Source organism: Panthera onca, chromosome C2 (genome assembly GCF_046562875.1).
Source record: "Panthera onca isolate mPanOnc1 chromosome C2, mPanOnc1 haplotype 2, whole genome shotgun sequence".
Lineage (NCBI taxonomy): Eukaryota > Metazoa > Chordata > Mammalia > Carnivora > Felidae > Panthera > Panthera onca.
Window position 1 is genome coordinate 121707930 of NC_138347.1, and position 20496 is coordinate 121728425.

The 20496-nt window shown below is 42.0% G+C and overlaps 1 protein-coding gene and 1 pseudogene across 6 annotated transcripts in view; one reads left to right on the forward strand and one right to left on the reverse strand.

Annotated features, from left to right (window-relative positions):
- Positions 1–18330, forward strand: part of TFDP2 (transcription factor Dp-2) — a 188741-nt gene extending 170411 nt beyond the window's left edge. For all 6 annotated transcript variants that reach the window (XM_078432283.2, XM_060638831.3, XM_060638832.3 and 3 more), the window contains 4 exons: positions 3195–3346; positions 6672–6838; positions 11109–11214; positions 11426–18330. In XM_078432283.2, coding sequence (XP_078288409.1) covers positions 3195–3346; positions 6672–6838; positions 11109–11214; positions 11426–11609 — 609 coding nt within the window. In that variant the 3' untranslated portion in view covers positions 11610–18330. The remainder of the gene's footprint in view (positions 1–3194; positions 3347–6671; positions 6839–11108; positions 11215–11425) is intronic.
- On the reverse strand, positions 1056–1718 carry LOC132683174 (ATP synthase subunit s, mitochondrial pseudogene; annotated as a pseudogene).
- Positions 18331–20496: the final 2166 nt, after the last annotated feature.

The window sequence follows — 20496 nt, forward strand, 5'->3', positions numbered from 1 at the left end:
ATTATTTCCAGCTAAGGTTCTATTCAAGACCTTATAGTTTATATTCAAGAACCAGACATACAGAAATCTACAGACAAGTTGGCCTATAATTAACAATAATAGAACCAGGGCCATTTCAGACAGGTGAAAATAAAGATCTGTTTTTACCTATTTGTGATATTCTTTATCACTGCTTTCTAGATATAAATTGAATTTTGTGTTTATACTTCTTTTTGATGTCCCTTGAAGTCATAGGAAGCAGTACCCAACATATATGGGGAAATTTAAATTAGTTTCTAATTGGCATGTCAAAATTTTTGGTTTAAGTCAATATTTTAATTTAAGCAAAAAGTATGGTCTTCATGACTATTTCCTTTGTTCTACTGCAGTTGGCAAAACTATTTGAATTCAGCCAGATATTTATGTCTAGTTTTAATAAAACACCCGACTAAGCTTACAAAATAGACAAATTAGAAACTATTCGTTCAGAGAAAGGTGTAGGTTATAAAGAACAAAGGAATGTAGGATCATGAGAAATGAATGCAAATCCTGGGAAGCAGTATGGATGCCTCAGCAACCAATGACTGCCTTTCATAATCCATCAATGAATCTGAAACTTAGCTTTCAGTTTTTCATAAATATACATTTATAGTAACATGCTTCAACAGCTTTAAAGTAAAATGTAACATTAACATAAATTACTGAGAAAATACAATAAAGAATATCTGTGTTGCACATTTAAATCACTTTAAAGAACTCTGTCAGTATCTACATACTGTACTGATTTCTATATAAAATGAGGAACATATTAGAATTAAACTGCTACCTTGTTTCCATTTTTCCTAAAAGGATTTAATGTACATATATTTTTACTTCCGACTTAGTAACTTCAGTGAGTCGTGTCTGAATATTTATTTTCTACATGATGGACTCTGCTTCTGAAATGTCATGATTGGATATCCTTAGGGTCTGTTGATGATTATAGAGTATTTATGATGTTTAGGATCAACAATTTCAGATGATACTTTATATTGAAATACGATACTTCTTGAATATGATTATTTCAAGTCTAATTTTAGTTCCAGAGAAGGCAGTGCTGTCTTAAAGGCTCGGATAAGGTTTTCTTTTTTTCTTACTCCAGGAAGATCACTTAACAGTAAATATTTCAGGTTTCTTGAGTGATATAAAGCAATGATGCCTTTGTGACATTCACACACGAAATTATTTCCATTTCCAATACGCTCTTTTGTAAATTTTCAAGTTTACCAAGTTTCTCCAAATAGTCATCCTTGATATAATGACACTTGCGTAGCCTTATTTTTTCAACATGGTGTAGGCCCTCCATGTAATCAAATCCAATGCTCATGATACAAGAGTCGGTGGCATCAATTGCCTGAATCTTGTACTTGTCCAGAGGTCCTGTGGGGAGGTGGTTGTAGTCCTTCTGCCACCTCTCCTGGTTGTGGTAGCGCACCATGGCCCCACAGCGCAGCAGCCACTCCGATGCTGCCCTATCGGGTCCCACATCCCTGATGCGTTCATAATCCACTTTATGAAACACTGCATTCAACCAGCCCCAGAAGTATCTGCAGTCACATGACCATGGGAGTTTCTTTAAGCCACACAACTGCTGGGAAATTTTTCCAAACAGCATCATTTGATGGCATTGGAGGAAGGGCAGACATTTCATTCTTTTTCTCAGGTTTACAGTAATAGCATATTCTTTTCAACATTAAGTAAATTAAGCAATAAATACAAAACAGCCCTCATTCTTCAGCAGAAAATAATGGGGTATGACCGAAGTAACATTTGATAGTATTGACAGTGATAGTTTTTTGATAGTGGTTGATATTGGTAGTGATTTTTGGACACACTGTTGGGGCTAGAATAAATTGGTGTCCCATCTGTTTTGTGCATTTTAAGAGTAAATGTTCCCTTTCTTTTTTTTTAATATTTTAATGTGTATTTATTTTTTGAGGGAGAGAGAGACAGAGCATGAGCAGGGGAGGGGCAGAGAGAGAGAGGGAGACACAGAATCTGAAGCAGGCTCCAGGCTCTGAGCTGTCCGCACAGAGCCTGACGTGGGGCTCGAACTCAGGAACCATGAGATTGTGGCCTAAGCCAAAGTCAGAGGCTTAACCGACTGAGCCACCCAGGCACCCCTAAGATAAAAATAATCTTAATCAAACTTTTGTTAAGGCTCTAAACCTAAGATCAACAATCCTAGGATAAGATTGCTGAAACATAGAAAGTACCTTAAATTCATCCCTACTGGGTGAGAAGATGGGACACACTGATGGAATGAATGGATCTGACTTTAGGAGCATTTAAAACCACTCTGTTTCACGATCAGACGGAAAAGTTGAATTGCGTGGTCTTTCTAGCTGTGGAATTCTATGATACATTTGCCTTATTAAAAGGGAGTGGGATGGACATTCATTTCTTTGACTTGCAAGTAATGCTTATATTAAAAGTGGCAGTAAGATTCAGTATAAAGGTTCAGGCCTTGATATATCTTATAAGTGCTAAGCCTCAGTTTCTCATCTGGAAGATGTCAGGTGGGGAGCTGGTTGACCCAGATTCCAGCTGTGCCCTGAGGATGTGGAGTCTGTGGAGGTACCCTAGGAACCTAAAGGGTGAGCGGGGGCAGAGATCAGCTGAGTTCTGGACTCCCTGCCCCACTGCATCAGCCAGAGCAATGCTACTTTTATATAGTGGGTTTTATATAGTGGGTGTCCCATAGATTTCGTGTGAAGAAAGGATGCTGTGGCTTTATATAGTTGGCTTTATCCCTGAGCTAGACTGTCTAAAAGCTGTATTGAACCCTAAACTCCCAAGAGTCTGTGTTAGATAAATGGAAGATGTAAGTTCAACTTAGCGTCATTCTCTCTGCGTCACTCTGAGTTGGAGGCGCTATGGGGCTCTCCCAGATTTGTAAGATCCTGTTTCTGTGGATGGTGGAAACCATGGGCCCCATTATTTACATTAGGATGATGTTCACCATCATTTAAACGTAATTTTCCCTTGAAATGTATCTGAGTTAGATCATTCTAATCTTCTTTCCTAAATATTTAATTTTAATGAACTCATAGGTGGAAGGCCTTATTAAATACTCTAATTTTAAACTATTTCTTAAATGCATTTATTTTAATTCACTTAATTCTAACTCATTTATCCACATCAAATGACCATATTCTTTTTATTGATCATTACAGCAAATCGCTTTCAAAAACCTGGTTCAGAGAAATCGGCAAAATGAACAGCAGAACCAGGGCCCTCCAGCTCTGAACTCCACCATTCAGCTGCCATTTATAATCATCAATACAAGCAGGAAAACAGTCATAGATTGCAGCATCTCCAGTGACAAGTGAGTGGAGAACTAGGGGAAGAGAGTAGGGCCGGCCTCCTGGTAATGTATTCCCATCATTTGCAACATAAAGAAGGGTGTACTTCCTAATGTGAGGCCTCCAAGGCTGTCCTCCTGGGGCACGAGAAACACCTTTGCAGACATGGAGCATTCTTCCTCACTCACTCTCTGCAGCCCTTTCATGTGCCTGGCACCGTTCTGCCCATGCTAGATACATAATAGAGCCTGGAGCCCAGGCAAGATGTGCACATATGTACGCTTATGTGCTAACTCTGGGCAAGTAACTGCCTGAAAGTAGACCATGCGTGAGGGCCTGGGACAAGGTAAGGTCACTGGTGATTCACTTTCCTCGTTTATTGTAGAAATACTGTACATGAGCGTGTGGCATTAAAGCAATTGTTTCTTTGTTTTGCTGTATCGTAGTTGAGTGTGCTTCTGTTTATTAATTAATGGACATGAAAATGCTAGATGCATTCTCTGCTTTCTTTTTTTCTTATTTATTTTATAACTAGAAGTTTATACCTTTTGACCACCTTCAGCTATTTCACACACTTCCCACCCCCGCCTCTGGCAACCACCAATCTGTTCTCTGCATCTATGAGTTCATTTTTGTTTTTTAGATTCCATACATAAGTGAAATCATACAGTATCAGTCTTTCTTTGTCTGACTTATTTCAGTCAGCATAATGCCTCAAGGTCCATCCACATTGTTGCAAATGGTAGAATTTCCTTCTTTTTTATGGCCAAATATTCCATGTATACACCGCCACACCGCATGCACCACATTTTCTCTATCTATTCGTATGTCAGTGGACAGTCAGGTTGTTTGTGTCTCTTGGCTATTGTAAATAATTCTGCAGTGAACATGGGGGTGCAGATGTCTTTGTGAAAAAGTGATTTTATTTCCTTCAGATATATACCCAGAAGTGGAATTGCTGGATCGTATGGTAGTTCTATTTGTAATGTTTTTACATTTTAACTAAGATTGATGATACTTACCATAGCAAGTGAGAAGTAGCAGTTTTAGAAAGTACTGCTAAGAATTAGTTTGTAATTTATTTTACCCTTCATGAAAAAGTAGTGGACTTTAGGCTGCAACTGGGGTCCTGAGATAGTGAAGGGAATAGGGTGTAGAGGGCGATAGATCCAAGTGTGGATTGTGGCTCCCCCCACTTAGCTGCTTCCGAGCAGTTTTCTGAAGAACTAAAGGGGATGATTCCAAGGCCTCTATCACATGATGGCCTTGTTGTCTATAAAGGATCTGACCCAAGGCAAGCCCTTTATAAATATTAGCTGCTGTTACAAGGAGTCAGTATGTAACTTATTGACCAAATTGGGATTCATCTGAAAGCGAAAGAGGGCTCAGTAATTACATCAGTACCAGGGGCATGGCCCAAAACTGTCCGCGGAGACTGGGACCTCTGGTCTCTTCTGAGCTACAGCATTGCCCTTGGGCTTGGCCTTGTCTTTACCACTCTTTTCTAGGGCAGTGTTGCTTCCCTGTTTATCTTGATGGTGTACAGAGATCCTAGGTCACTTAAATAAGAAGGTACCAAAAAGAAAAAGAAGAAAAACAGTGAGCAGGGATTTCAAAAGTATTTGATAGTTAAGACCCTAGACCCCATTAGAAATAGGCACCCAGTAGGCTATGAAGTCAGAATCTCCATTTTTCAGTCTTTCCTCTAGCTACAGTTTTTTAAACTCTCTGAGATCTGGTGCTTCTTCCACAAAAGTAAGAATTACAGTATTTAACTTGCTGATTTTCAAAAGTTGTAGATAAAGTCTTAAAGGACCTAGCCCACTGCTCAGTAAATGGTGCATGATGGTGTTATTCACACACTTGTAAATCTTCACAAAAACCTACATCTAAAGGGACTGTGTTAACATATTCTCATAAAACTGAGATTCCTAGAGAATGTTTAACATATTTTTAGGAGAAACAAACTTAGAATTCTACTTCCTCTCTCCAGTTACCTCTTGTTTTGTGAGGGATTATTAAATTCTCTTCATCATTTAGTCTTCTAAGTCTAAAAAGGGTAGCAGGAATATCTGGGAACCATTGGTCTCAGGGAATTATAGATTCTGTTCACCCCAGGCTAGGGCCTGGTAAGATTTCCATCTGTGGGTGGTTACTGACTCCTGCCTTTGCCCAGCCCTTCCCTGAGTAAGGGGAAGAGGCTCTGAGCTGCTTGTAGAAACTTGTTATTCAAGGTAGGTCCCTAAAGCCTTGTCTTTCAGTTACTTTGATGATGCAGTCTTTCCCCCTTAATTAGCCTGGAGGCTTTTTCATGTAGGGGATTAAATTTACAAAGCCATTTGTTTTTAACCTATGCCAAGGGTCATCCCTATGACAGGCACACACTTAAGACTTTCTGTGTTTTGTGGTTTTTTTATGAAAATTTGTTAATGTCCTTTATTCAGCTTTATATACTTCAGATTATTTAAACATGGCATTTTACTTTCAATTGTAATTTTTGCCCTGATCTAAAATCTAGCATAAATAATTTTTACCTTCATATGATTTTAATTAAGAATTTTATGACAGCATAAACCCACCATTGTCCCAAAACATTTCATCTGCACTCTGTCCCTGTAGGGTTGAGGCCTGTAGGTGAAGGTGCCCTTGGGCCAAGCCCAGGAGTCAAAAGGACTGTGTTCTCCTACATTAACCTTTTTTTTTTTTTTTTTAAGCATGTATCAGGTAGCCGGGCCTCCTGATTTGGTAATTTTCAAGAACATTTGGGGAAATGTGCTATATATTTATGTGGTACTTTTTCCTTAAGATATTTCACTTCTTAGGCTCTTAAGACAGGATTTGAGTTTTGGTTCGTTTGTTAAAAGTCTTCCATTTATTACTTGTCTAAAGTATGGTACAGCTAACACTTGATTCGTGAACATGAAGTAAGCATTCAAAATGGTTTTCTTTCTCAAACCGAATATAGGCCAATTCATAGTAGGGATGTCTTATATTAAACTGGAAAGGCTTTCTTACTATTTTACCTTTTTGAAAAAGCTGAAGGCAACTTTGAATAGTGCTAGATTTAGACCAAAGTTTCTGACCCCTGTTTGCAGCAGCTTAATGAGAGCTGAAGGTTATGGACTCCTATTGTCTATCATAAGAAAGTTGTTTTAATTGGGCAAGTGGCGTATTTGAGATGTCATTCCCCTGAACACAGCAGAATGACTCTTACTGCTCTGAACGATAAGTTTCGAGTACTGAGGATGAATTTAGGCCCTCATTCTTTTATATAATGTACAGAGTACAGCACTGTGCAGATGTCCTCTATGCCACTGAAACACATTCTAACTTTGTTTTCTGATGCAGGTTTGAATATCTTTTTAATTTTGACAACACCTTTGAGATCCATGATGACATAGAAGTACTGAAGCGGATGGGAATGTCCTTTGGCCTGGAGTCAGGCAAATGCTCTCTAGAGGATCTGAAACTTGCTAAATCACTGGTGCCAAAGGCGTTGGAAGGTTATATCACAGGTATGTTAATTAACACTTTCACACGTTGTCCCTGATTAAATGCCAAACCCCGACCTGTTAAAACCTTCCTCATAGAAAATTAAAGCCCATTCTGTGTCCTTCCCTGCCCCTTTAAATGTAACCATTCTCTTAAATTTCTTTTTTATCATCACTTGCTTTTTTTAGAGATACAAACATATAATAAATTGGAAACCATTTATTGTTCAGTTTTACCTATTTCTCCCCTTTATGTAAATGGGATCATAGTGATGCATTCTTTAGAGATAGGGGTTTTTTCCACTCCACATCATGTTCTTTTCATCCGTCCACATGATTTCATGTAGCTGTAATTCATAGATTTTTACTGGTCTGTAGAATTCTATTCTATGACTATACCATGATTGATTTGTTCATTTTACTGGTGATAAGCCTTTAGTTTTGTTTCCAATTTGTTGGTGTTCCGAAGCAGTGCTGCTTTGAACCTTCCTCTAGCGATAACCTAGTGCACGCATGCCCGCGTGTAGCGTCCGATTGCTGGGTCAGAGGCACCTGCAGCTTCAGCTGTACCAGATGATGCCAGAGCCTTATTAGCTTGATTTCACAAGTTACATTCTCACCTACAGAATGGAAGTGTTCTGATTTCCCAATCAGGTGGATGTGAAATGGTATCCTAATTTTTTTTAATTGAGGCTTAGTTCACCTACCATAAAATTCACCATTCAATGGTACGTGCAGTTCAGTGGTATTTCGTATATTCACAAGGTTGTGTAGTCATCACTAATTCTGAAACATTTTTGTCACTTCAGAAGGAAACCCCACACACATTAGCACACTCCCCACTCCTCCCAGCCCTAGCAACCACTAATCTACTTTGTCACTACGGATTTGTCCATTCTGGATATTTCATATAGATGGGCTCATAAATATGTAGGCTTTGTGATGGACTTCTTTGACATAGTATTATGTTTTGAAAGTTCATCCATGCTGTAGCATGTGTTAGTACTTCACCCCCCTTTTATTGCCATTCTATGAATAAGAGCGTGTTTCATTTATCCATTCACTAATTGGTATTCATTTGGATTGTTCCCACCTTGGGGCTGTTATGAATGATGCTGCTATAAACATTCTTGTACAAGTTTTTGTGTGATCATAAATTTTCACTTCTGTTGGTTGTATACCTAGGAGTGGAATTGCTGGGTCATATGGTAACTCTATATTTAACATTTTGAGTTACTGCCAAACTATTTTCCAAAAGCAGTTGTACCATTTTATAAGCCTACCAGCAGTGTATGAGGGTTCCATGTTGCCCACATACTTTTCATTTAGATGTTATCGTCCATCTTTTTTATTATGGCTGTCCTTGTAGACAAAAGGTAGTATTTTACTGTGGGTTTATTTTGCATTTTCCTGATTACTAATGGTGTCGAGCACCTTTTTTGTGTGCTTATTGGCCCTTTGTGTATCTTCCTTGCAGAAGTGTCTATTCAGATCTTTTGCCCATTTTTGCATCAGGTTTTTATTATTATTATTATGAGCTTTAAGAGTGTACTGAGTAAGGGCACCTAGGTGGCTCAGTCAGTTGAGCATCCGACTTCGACTCAGGTCATGATCTCATGGTTCATGTGTTTGAGCTCTGCGTCGGTCTCTGTGCTGACAGCTCGGAGCCTGGAGCCTGCTTCGGATTCTATGTCTCCATCTCTCTCTGCCCCTCCCGTGCTCATGCTCCGTCTCTCTCTCCCTCAAAAAATAAATAAACATTAAAAAAATAATAATAAAAAGAGTGTACCGAGTGTACTAGAAAACAAAAACGGTATGTTTTGCGTGTTCTATAATTCATATTTTTTTTCACTGATTCAGAAATCTTTATGATTGTTGTAATTCTTAAGACTGTGGTATATTCTGCACATATAATTTGGATGCATAAACAATGCTTTCTGCCTTTGCTTTTTGCTAGTTTCCTTCAGTATTACCACCTAGAATGTCACATCATTTTCTGAAGGCATTGTAATATTAGCTCTAAGGTATATTAAATCAAATATAAGCAAAGAGGTAGTTCTTATTTTTTTTAAAGAGTTTATTTTTAAGTAATCTCTATACCCAGTGTGGGACTCAAACTCACAACTCCGAGATCGAGAATTGCATGATCTACCACCTGAGCCAGCCAGGTGCCCATCATTCTTATTTTGTTTTATGGTTTTGGCCCTTTGGTCAAAACACAAGAGTTTGTTGATTGAGATTTGGCTTCTGTTGGATTTGGTTCTTAAAACTGGCACCATCCACCTGCTGCAAGTGTGACCCCTTCTTTTGCCCCTCAGTCAACTCGCTCCATATCTTCACCCCCCCCCCCATGCTCCTTTCTCCTCCCCCCCCAACCCCAGAGTAGGCCCTGCTGTTTTATTAGCAGCCCAGTCATACTGGCAGTCCAGCAGGGTCGGAAGAAAGAGCTTACTCAATAAATCACCAGAACTTTATTTTAACTTATTCTCAGTGAAAAGGCACAGGGCAATTAGGCGGGCTCTGTGGTTTTGATCTCTTTGTGACCTCATTTGCAGACTGAGATGTAGACTTTCTGGTTACTTTAAAAGAAGAAATGTGTGCCTTTAGTGTGCAAAGGGACAGAATGGCTCTTGAGTAAGATTGTGAGAACTATTGTGTGGATCTTATGATAATGTGAAAGAAATGTAGGCTTTTCAAAGCCATTGTGAAAAAGAAAAATTTAATGTGGTATGCACTTGGAAACAAGTAAATAGCTGTCTTCTGACACAAAGTTTCCATATATACTAATTAATATTCACCACAGGATTCTGGCTTTAATTTCATCTTGCACAGGCTTGTTCTTATTTAATATATTTAAAGTCTGCTATTCCTCTTAGAATTGAATTTTTTTTTTCCACAGCTGCCTTAGTCTCTAAAGAAAAGGTTCACACAGCCATTCTAAAATTAATCATTCAGTATCCTTTTTTCCTACATAGGAAGCCTCTCACTTGGTCAGACAGTACAAGGATAGCAGGGTTCCTAATCCCAGTCCACAGAGTGGTGGGGGCTTTTTTGTTTTGCTTTGTTGTTGTTTTTGCACAATAATTAATTACCAAACAATTTCAATTAACTCTAATAAACGTTCATTACTAAGTTATACTTTCTGAGTATACATTCAGTCTTATTTTGTAATGTCATGTAAGTCAAAGAATTTCTTTTTAGGAATACATTTTTTATTATTTCTTCCACCTCTTTTGTAAACTTACTGTTGGAAGAGACTATACTCATGTCATGCCTTCAGTAACATTTAGATCTTACATGTTCCAGTCACTGCCTTCTTTGAGCTAATGTTCTGGATAATGTGACAAGTATTAAATAAAATTACAATAAGAATTTATCACGGTTGTGATTGGAGAAATATGGTATATGCACAGAAAATAAGATTGCAAGGATATACTTTTCTGCAGACTAAAACAGTATTGCCTGTCTCACCCTCGTTAAAAATGTGACTGCGTAACATAAGGGCTTTTAACGCAGGGCTGGTTTGGGCCACCTGGGTTGCTCAGTCAGTTGAGTGTCCGACTCTTGATTTCATCTCAGGTCATCATCTCGTGGTTGATGAGACTGAGCCACGTGTCAGGCTCCACACTGAGCCTGGAGCCTACTTGGGCTTCTCTCTCTCTTTGCCCCTCCCCTGCTTGCTCGCACACTTTCTCGCTCTCTCTCAAAATAAATAAATAAATGTTAAAAAAATAAAATAAAGGCTTGTTTGAGTTATAAAGCCAAGGATACCAGGATAAAGAATGGATCGTTGATGAGTAATAGCCCTGAGTTCACTCAGGGACATGTGAAAAGATGGTACAGTGGGGTTTTAGCAAACATGTGTGTGTGTGTCCTTCTTTACCTGTTTCTGATTTGACTTCCTTTTTACCCGCTCCTGGCTTGACTTTTAACACCAGAGTCTTTGGTGGTGAGGCCAGTAGGTGTCCAGGAATAGTTCAGCAATCACTGTACTCTGAGCTACCCTCTCCAGGTGTTATTTAAGAAAAAAGAATGGGTGTCTGTGATTGGTTTAATTTGAATTCTTCCTCACTGTAGTCTGCCTTCCTGTATTTTCTTCCTGTTCTTATGTCCTAGAAATTTCTTTTTTTCCACTCTGAAGAAACCTGGGTTCTCCCCGGGGCAGGAGACTTACCTAGCTGTGATTTAAATCAGGCTCGTCTCCTTACGTGTCTGTGCTTCTTTAAGACTGTAACAGCAGCAGCCACAGAGCTCTCAGCGTGCCTACATCTTCTGTTTTTGTTTTTTCCTGTAGATATCTCCACAGGACCTTCTTGGTTAAATCAGGGACTACTTTTGAACTCTACCCAATCAGTTTCAAATTTAGACCTGACCACTGGTGCCACCTTGTCCCAATCAAGGTACGTATTTTTTCAGGGTTAGGAAGAGAAGCCACGCGGCCCTGACCCTCCCCGTGGGGGAGAGCAGGTGTCACTGCCGTCCCAGGTCTCGAGCAGCTTTTGGCAGAACTCCCCAGTGGCACCTCCTTTCCCATGTTTTGATTCCTACATTTTACAGTGCTTAAAACATTTGCCACATTAATGAGCTTCTGTGTTTTTAATCATTTGCTAGCGTAAACCAAGGGTTGTGCTTGGATGCTGAAGTGGCCTTAGCAACCGGGCAGTTCCTTGCCCCAAACAGTCACCAGTCCAGCAGTGCGGCCTCTCACTGCTCTGAGTCCCGAGGCGAGACCCCCTGTTCCTTCAACGACGAAGACGAGGAAGATGACGAGGAGGATTCCTCCTCCCCAGAATAAAGCCAGGAGAAAACCCACGTTTTACTAGTTGATGCTCATGTGTGTTTTTAGTGTGAGCTCTTGTTTTTGAAATGATTGCTTCAGTCTTTGCCTTTGTTTGCACTGTGTGTTCAGTGAAAACTAGGGAAACACAATAAGCAAATTCTGTGAAGGCTGAGAGGATTGAGATGAAAAAAGCTAACATAGCGTGAACGAGAACTTTAAGCAACAGAGCAATAGATCACACCGCAGACAAAGCGGTTTTCTGAGGTGATAGAGGGGACAGTCCCTAAGGAATTGGCAGCATGAATGAAGCTCGTTTATCTTCCACGAGGTGGGGTCTTTGTGTTTCCCCCACACCCACGTAACCCTCCTTAGAATCAGGATTGCTGTAATGAACAGTCCTTGACATCATGTTTGTCGTGTTTCTCTTCCTTGCCTGGGCTGCCTTTTACAAGCAGGAATGAACGTGAGAAGATCCCAGTGTGGGTGAGCGGGACAGCGCAGGGCGGAGGTGGCAGTCCTCGTGGTGTGAGGAGCACAGGTTGAACCGCTGAGCCAGCTGAAAGTCTGGTTGATGTGCTTTACGCATCAGCTGCCTTAGACGGCTTCTAGAAAGGAGCAAGCGCTGATTCTTAAGTACTTAAGTGACATGTAGAATAATTTATAGTAAAACTGAAATGATCATTATTAGCCAATGCATTGGTGCATAGAATTTTTTAGGGCTACTTCTGGAAGCCAAAATAGAATAGCATTTCCACGTGCATTAAATACTTTGCCAGCACTGCCTTTGCCAGCATTCTAAATCTGGAGTTTTACAGAGAAGGAAATTGTACCTATAGTTTTAATCAAAGCTGTGCATTTCATATAGCTTTTTCATTTAAAACAAAACAGACGGATTCCTGTGACCGAATTGCTTGCTTCTAGTTCCCTGCAGTACTTGTATGATTCCACTCGATGTGCAGTTTGTGAACATGAACCAAACGTCATTACTTGTCTTTAAAGTCTGTTTCAAGAATATGAACAGCAACGTTCTCCTGTACATGTCACCGTTTGTACATTTTCATTCATCAAAATTACCTTATCGGGTTTATTCCTGGGTAAATTGCATTTCACATTAACCCGATAATTCACCGTTTCACAGGGACACCGACAAATGTTGATCACTCCAAACGATTGGATTTATACCACAGTGCAGTATACAGTTTGTTATTTCATAGCCAAAGATGCCGCTGGGCATACTGCACTGGTGTGTTCACAGTTCCTGCCCCTCTGAATATTCAGGGGAGTGAATATTCCGCCAGCATGGCCTAACCTCGATTTAATTTCACACTAAGGCCTTGAGAAGAGCAAATAATAATGGAAAATAACTTCGACTCAACTCATTTGGATATGCCTCTGGATTATGCATCTAACACCTTTGGGCCCAGCACCAAGCCCATCCCAAATCAGTTCTTTTCTAAATCCATGGGGGAAGTACAGATGCCTTCTTAAAGTTCTGCCACTCTGCTTAGAGTGAGCCAGCGGTGAAAGATTTGGCTGACCTAAAATTTTGTTACTAAGGCCATGAAAATTAATACACAAGGACCTGCAGCTTTAACTGAAGTTCTTTGAGACAACACTCATTCTGTCAGAAATAAGCCATAGTGCAAACTCAAGAGGGGTCAAGGGCGCAGAGAGATTGAGGCAGCTTTTAGAGAATTGTGTCTCAGTCTGAGTTCTGGGGCATCTCAGTCTGGGTGGATGGGAGGGGTCCGAAATACTGCAGAGGCTGCAGCAGGTCCCTGAGGGCCTCCAAGATACTTCTGACTTGAAGACCATCAGCTACACGGGCGGGTAAAGCCAAGTTTCCTTCCAAACTGCCGCCTCCTTTACTGACCCTTTAGTACCCACATCCCTATACTTGAGGGAGCCCTGAACAAAGGGCCACAGCTAGCTCTTTAGTCTTCAAAATATGGTGTACAGGTCCCAAGACCTGTACATCAGTGTTTGTGATAGGTACACTAATCATTCCTCCACCAAATAGCAAAGTCCTTGCTGGAGTTCTTGGGGTACCACCCCCTTCTCTATTCTCTTTCTCTCTCTGTCTCTGCTGCAGTAGTGTTTTAAACTGATAAAATACAGGTTTGTTTGTTTTTTTTAAGCAACCAAAGACTCTTAACATTATTAGTGTCCCATCGCTGGCCATAGTGTGTGCTCTTTGGTGGGAGGTGATCTCCGTCCCTCGATAATGTGTTTCGGTTACCACGGAGGACATCTGTTGGCACCGCACCGTGGTCTCCAGTACATGTTGGCGTAAAGCCTTGCCTGAGCAGAAAAGTAGGTTGACATGTTTAGAAAGATAACTTCTGTTATTCTTCTGTGTCTCCCACAAACAGATTTTTGAAAAAGTCAGCACTTAATCACAATTCCATTTAGAAAGCAAAGTAACAAAATGTTAGGAAATGATTGTTACCATATCCAGGATTCTCTATAGGAGTAGCACTTGGGGGTTGCACGCGCGCACACACACACACACACACACACACACACACACACGCACTCACACACCCCTCCCGAAGGTGCTGGTCATACTCTACTCTTTGGGGAGTTTAAGAGGCCTTTTCCTCCTCAAGGGTCAGTTCAGCTATTAACCCTTTCAAGTGCATAGTAGCATTCAGTCAGTAAATTCCTGTTTCCTTCAGCACTTGTACAGGGGTCACCAGACCTGCCACATCTGACCCTTGTGTGGGAAGGCCACGCTGCCGGAGTCCACGGCAGTGCTGAAGGCACCCGGGTACCTGCCCAAGCCTCCCTTCACCCTACCCACTAAGAATTTGTCTCATCCACTTAATCTTTGCATGTGATGAAAACAGCTTTAGTAAGTGCTGATGTGAATTGTGCCTTATGATCAGAGCGGGTGTCAGGGAGGGGGCAGGAATGGAGGTGCTAATACAGTGATTCCTCACCTCAGTGATGTGCACTGTCCCTGGAAGACTTCACAGATCATGTCCACAGTTTTTGTTTCCTTCAGTTTAATTCTTTATAGATGTACGACATGTCTGCTATCTTACCAGGATGAAAGAGGATAACTCCGCTCATTCGCAAAATTTAACAGTTGTAATCATAACCCTGCCATACTTGAAAAATAAAGCCACGGTCAGTCCTCAAATGCAAACGAGCTCCTATCAGAAAATTAAAATGGAGGTATTTCACAAAGACGTGGCCCACTTTAGCCATCTATCACTCGGCTGTTTGCTAAGCCACGACTTTTTTACTTTTTTATTTATGTTTTAATGTTTATTTATTTTGGGAAGACAGAGACAGAGTGCAAGCAGGGGAGGGGCAGAGAGAGAGGGAGACACAGAATCTGAAGCAGGCTCCAGGCTCCGAGCTGTCAGCACAGAGCCCGACGTGGGGCTTGAACGCGCAAAGTGCAGGATCATGACCTGGGCCGAATTCAGCGCTTAACCGACTGAGCCCCCCAGGCGCCCCTGCCATGACTCTTTTTAAAAGACAACAGTGTTGCTGCAAGTACAGGCGTCACTTCGGCCCCGGGGAGTCACAACGCAGCAGCAGTGCCTGTTCCTGGGGGCAGTTACAAAGGAAGGGAGCTGCCAGAGCTGTTTCTCTCATAACCACACTCAGAGAGAAGCCTGTTTGACTTTATCAGGGATTCACTGGAAGGGCCCTTTAAATGCCTCTCTGGCTCCCTATCCACAGGCCTATGGAAGAAGGGTCTCTACCCAACAAATCTGATGTGAACGTTAAGATCGTGCCTCCTTAGCTGGGAGTACTGGGTGGGAGGGAGTTGGGACAGTGAGTGGCAAGATTGAATCCTCCAGTAGGTATTTGAGTGAAGACAGAACAGAAAACATTTGAGAATGCTTAGTGCTAAGGGAAAATATGACCGGGTAATGAGACAGTGGGGGAAAGGCCACTTTGCCTGGGGGTGGCCAGGGAAGGCCCCCCTGAGAAAGTGACGTTTGTCCTGAGTCAGACAATTGAAAAGACTGACGTCTCTGTATGTTCTTACCACACCACTCTGTCCCATACATGTACTTGGAATCCCTACTGAATTCCAAAGTCACACCATTCCAGGTTGAAGCATACGTTTTGGAGTTTGTTAAGGAATTTTTAAGATTTAAAAGAAAACCAAACTTGGCTACCAACAGTATCCATAGACCAAGAGAAGATTCTAACTAATCCAGGAAGTTCTCATTATTAGCTCCATAGCTGGCAATGGAACCTATACCGTAAAAAAGCAATCATTTCTCTAGGTGTTTTCTTCTAGTTTTTCAAGCTGTTGGATACGTAAAGGTCTTCTTTTTATATTAGATACGCAAAAGGTAATCTTTTACTCTGCATGTGGATTGGCTTTAGTGGAGCCACAGACTCCCTGAGGATGTTTTCACAAATAGGTTCCCCATTTTCATGACCCAAGGCACTGGTCCCAGGCACTGATGGCCATAAATGTGTATTTATCAAAGACCCACGGAGTGTGTGTCAGGGGCCTGCACCATGATGTCTGACCCTCAGAAATGTGCCTCCCTGCCTTCTAAATCACAGTCGATACAGTGTTCAGTTAGTTTAACTTCATTCAAGCCACGCTATTACTCCAAAGGGGAAAGTCTGATGTTTGATTAAGATCTTACCTTTTTAAGAAAACTTCAAACTGGATACCCACATACATTATAATCTTTCTCAGGAACTAGCCCCTCCAAGGTATCTCTGAAAAGTTACACTCCCATAACCTTTGAGATTTCCCCCCACACATCTACATTCACTCCATGCTAAAGAAGAAAAGGTGGGGGGCACAAAACTTTGACCCTCCCATTATGCCTTGGGGACCTCTGACAAGTACGGAAACTTAGATGGCAGCAGGTGTCCATTCGTGATAGGACTAAGACAGCAGAAAGTATCTTCGTTTCTTATGTGCATTCTGTGCAGCTGTTCTCTCAGTCAAGGTGAAATCTTGTATCATTCTCACGCAGCCTTTGCTTTACATAAAGGGCTGTAGAAGTCAATGCTGTCTTCACCCCTTGCTAATGCAGCAGATTGGACTTTGGGCCTCCCAGCTTATAGCTGCATTGGAAGCCAGTGTAGATGAAACAGAGGAGCCGGACTCCCCCATTCTCCACTAAGGGTCTCAGAATGGAAGAGAACATCTCTTCCACCCCACTCATAGAAACAATCTGAGAGCTTGACTTGCCTAACATCCCTCAGCTTATCTGGCAGAGTCTGTACCACAACCCAGAATGTCTTCCTCCGCTGAGGGCCACACGGCCTCCTGAAAACCACACCCTCACCACGGTCCTTCCAAACAGCCTTTGGATTAGCACCAGTCCTCTGTCACACCAAGTGCTAAACAGCTGAGGAGAAGTGGGACTCCACCCACAAGTCCCCAGCATGAGGCAATGGTGTCAGCTTTGGGCCTCTCTCAACTTGGAAGACCCCAGGCTTAGACCTCACACCTGGGAAGAAATTCATTCCTCACGAGCAAAGACCATCCTGCATGATGGTCATTGGTAGGAGGCTTGAGAGGTTGGGTTATCAGTGGACCCTTCTGTACCACGTTAGCTTGTTTCTGTCTATGTCTCTCAGCATGACCAGGAAACTTCCCCAGATCATGTTTGGGTTTTAAAACCCCTTATCGCTTCAAACTCACCATGTTGGCACTTACCATGCATCATCTTCAGCGTTCCAGGCACCACCTAATAACAAATGGCCTGATTCTTTATTTTGCTCGTTCATGACTGAGTTCAAAGGTGTTTTTTTTTTTGGTTTTTTTTTTTTTTTTTTGTACTAAAATGTAGAGGACCCAGATACTTTTCTGCTAAAAGACTTCTCTGAGCACACTGTAGTTCTCTTTCTCCTCATAGTACCATGGCAGGTTCAGCCTTTCTGTGTCCTGAAAGCAGAACTCGCAACCAGCCAGCTGTGCTGGCTGCTTGGTAGGTAGGCCTGAGCTCTGAGGACCATGATTCAGCACTGAGTTCCCTGAGGTATCTGGTTTACCACCACCACACCTGACTTTTACACACAAAAAAAGAGGCTGTGAGCCCAAATCACAAGTTGGTTCAACTTTTCGTTTGGAGATGCTTTACTCTGATCATGTGCTGTTGGGTTTTATTTCCAGAAAGTATTGGTCTGCTTTTTTTTCTGCATGAAGGAAACACTGTGGTGCCACATGCTTTAAGCAGTTTAAACAAGAGAAGTAAGGGGAAAATGCAGACACCACATCTGACTTGCCTAATGTAGACTTTATTAGATTGAAGTACCTAACCTAATATGATGTATTATTTTATAGCATCTCAAACTTTGTAAATAAATACTGTTATTTTTATATGGAAATTTTATAGAAGAGCTATTTCTGTATACTTAATTATTCCTTTTCCTGAAATTGCTTCCAATAGATAACAGACAGGTCCTAGGCAGTTTTCCTCTAAGGATGGTTCAAGGACCACCTGCAGCAGAATTAATGGGGAGAGTTTTAAGATTTTGCCTCCCTAGGACCCACCCCGGACACTCTGAAGCTCTGGGAGTGGACCCTGGGAAACTGTATTTTTAAAAACTCTGAGTGATGGTTTTTGTCCATTAAAGTGTATCTTTATCCATCCTGTAAGATTTAAAAAAGGAAAGAAAGAAAAAACATCTGAGATGAGTGTAAGTTGTGCTTGAGAAAAAAAAAAAAAAAAGATGGGTCAGACTATCCTATGATTTGAATGAGATGTACTATAGAAAAAATAAATCATTTAAATGATGTTGGTCTCTTGTTATTAGTGGGCCCATGGGGGGTTAGTGGATATTGTTTGCTGCCCAGCTCCCTTTAGACCACGACACTCCCTTTCAGTCCCCCAGGAAGTGCCCTCAGGAGAGAGCTACCCTTCCCAAAGCTATGCCCACATGCAGCCAGTGAGGGTATTAAAGCCTAGCCTCCTTGCCCCAGTTTGGGGTATCTGAAGCACCCTCCCAACTACAGAATTCCTCATGGAGCTGGGCAGTTCCTCCAACAACTGCATCATGGTTCAGCTTCCTGCTTCCCCCACTCTGCAGGTGGTGTTCCCAGGAGCACTCTTCGGTACATGGACACCACCTGTCCCACCTGTGATGGAAATATGTCAGATATTTTAAAGGTTTTTCTATGGTTGTACATCTTTTTAAGGTCATTTGAGAAGATTGTAGCACAAAGAATAATGTCTTCAAAGTGCCAGAAATTATTGGCCTGAATACATTTTGGGGGGGGGGGCAGAGGGGGAAGATGCTTTCTTAACTTCTCTTTACACCAAACCAGGATCAGTGAGAACTGCAGTGATGAGTACAAAATGCGATGCTCCCAGGCCTCAAACGGAATGTCAAGGTTCCGGGCCTCAGGAACCATAATAGCCCCTCGGCACCTGTTCAAGCAGTCTGCTTGCTTCAGGGAGAGGCAGGAGCTCTCAGTAATGTCTATCTCCTTTATTCCAACAGGCTAAGCAGAGTACATGGTCAGCACATGGATAGGAAGAAGGTACAGAAGGGTTCAGAGCAATTTGGGGACCATACAATGGGGCCAGGTCTTGAGACATTAGGAAATGGCTGAGGAAGCACTCACTTGAATGTTAATGCCCAGAAAGGAAGGTATCTTCCTGTAAAGACTCACCTGAGTTCAGTAGACCAAGTAAGTGATGGTGTGGAACACCTAGTGTTGAAATGGGGAGCCAATGCCCACTTCCTGTCCCAGGGATTTCCTGGAGTGGTAAACCAGAGCTGGTATGCCCTCTGCTCCTTCTATCCATCCCCTAGTAGCCACTTCTTGGAGCCATTTGGTTAATGTGTCCAAGGACCTATGGGAGTAACTACTGGATTCTTTGACCGTGAGAAAGTGCTTTAGCTGTTGTGGCCATGTGGGGGATGTTGAGAAGGACTGCTGGGAGTGTTGTTGGTAGCCATCAACAGAGCCGCCAGACACAGCGCTGACCAGGGAAGATGTCTGCAGAGCCCAGGAGTTGGTTCCCTTCAAAACCAGCTTTTGATGAGGTGGGCTTGCCTGCAATCATCAGGCAATCATCAGAGTGAAGACAGCCTCAACTGAGAGAGTCTCCTTCCAGAGTCCGAACCCATCTGACAGTCAACGGGTCTTTTTAGATTCCTGTTCATAGAAGCTGTTTTTTCCCCATTCCTTCTGACAGATGAACTACTTCTGTAGCTCCATACCTCTTCCATTTCTGCACCTTTGTTTGAGCACTAGCTCTGCTTACTAATGCTTACGCCCAAAGACACCACCAACATTCCCAGCTTTCTTGCCTGTCAGGAGGTCTTCATCTGTTCTTGCTGTGGACAATTGCCAAATGCCCAGGAGCTTCGTGAACACTGCCAACTCCACCTTCCTGCTGAGAGACCTTTCCAGCTCCTTGCTTAAACTTGTTTCAGGAAATCTTCTCAGAGTATATAATGCACCGTGGTGAAGAACTGTATCAGAGGGGGGTGAAACCAATCCCACTTAATGCAAAGTAGAATTAGTCATAACCACTTTCTCACTTTCATGCAAATCATGTTATGACATTTTTGCCACCAGGTAGACTATCTCCCAATCATTTCCTTCTCGCTTGCTTATCTCCTGCCTTGCTCAAGAGGCCAACCACACTAAGTCCAGGAGATTTGTTTTCTTCTCTCATGCCCTAGCACTTGGCCATGGCTCCTAAAAGCCAGGACTCAATTAGAAATTTTGAGAAGAATTGCACTCAGGTTTGAAAATGAGATCATGCTCTCTAGGCCACCTGGGTGGCTCAGCCAGTTAAGTGTCTGACTCTTGATCTCTACTCAGGTCATGATCTCATGATTCATGAGATTGAGCCCCACATTGGGCTCTGCACTGACAGCTGTGAGCCTGCTTTGAGATTCTCCCTCCCTCTCTCTTTGCCCCTCCCTCTCTCTCTCTCAAAATAAA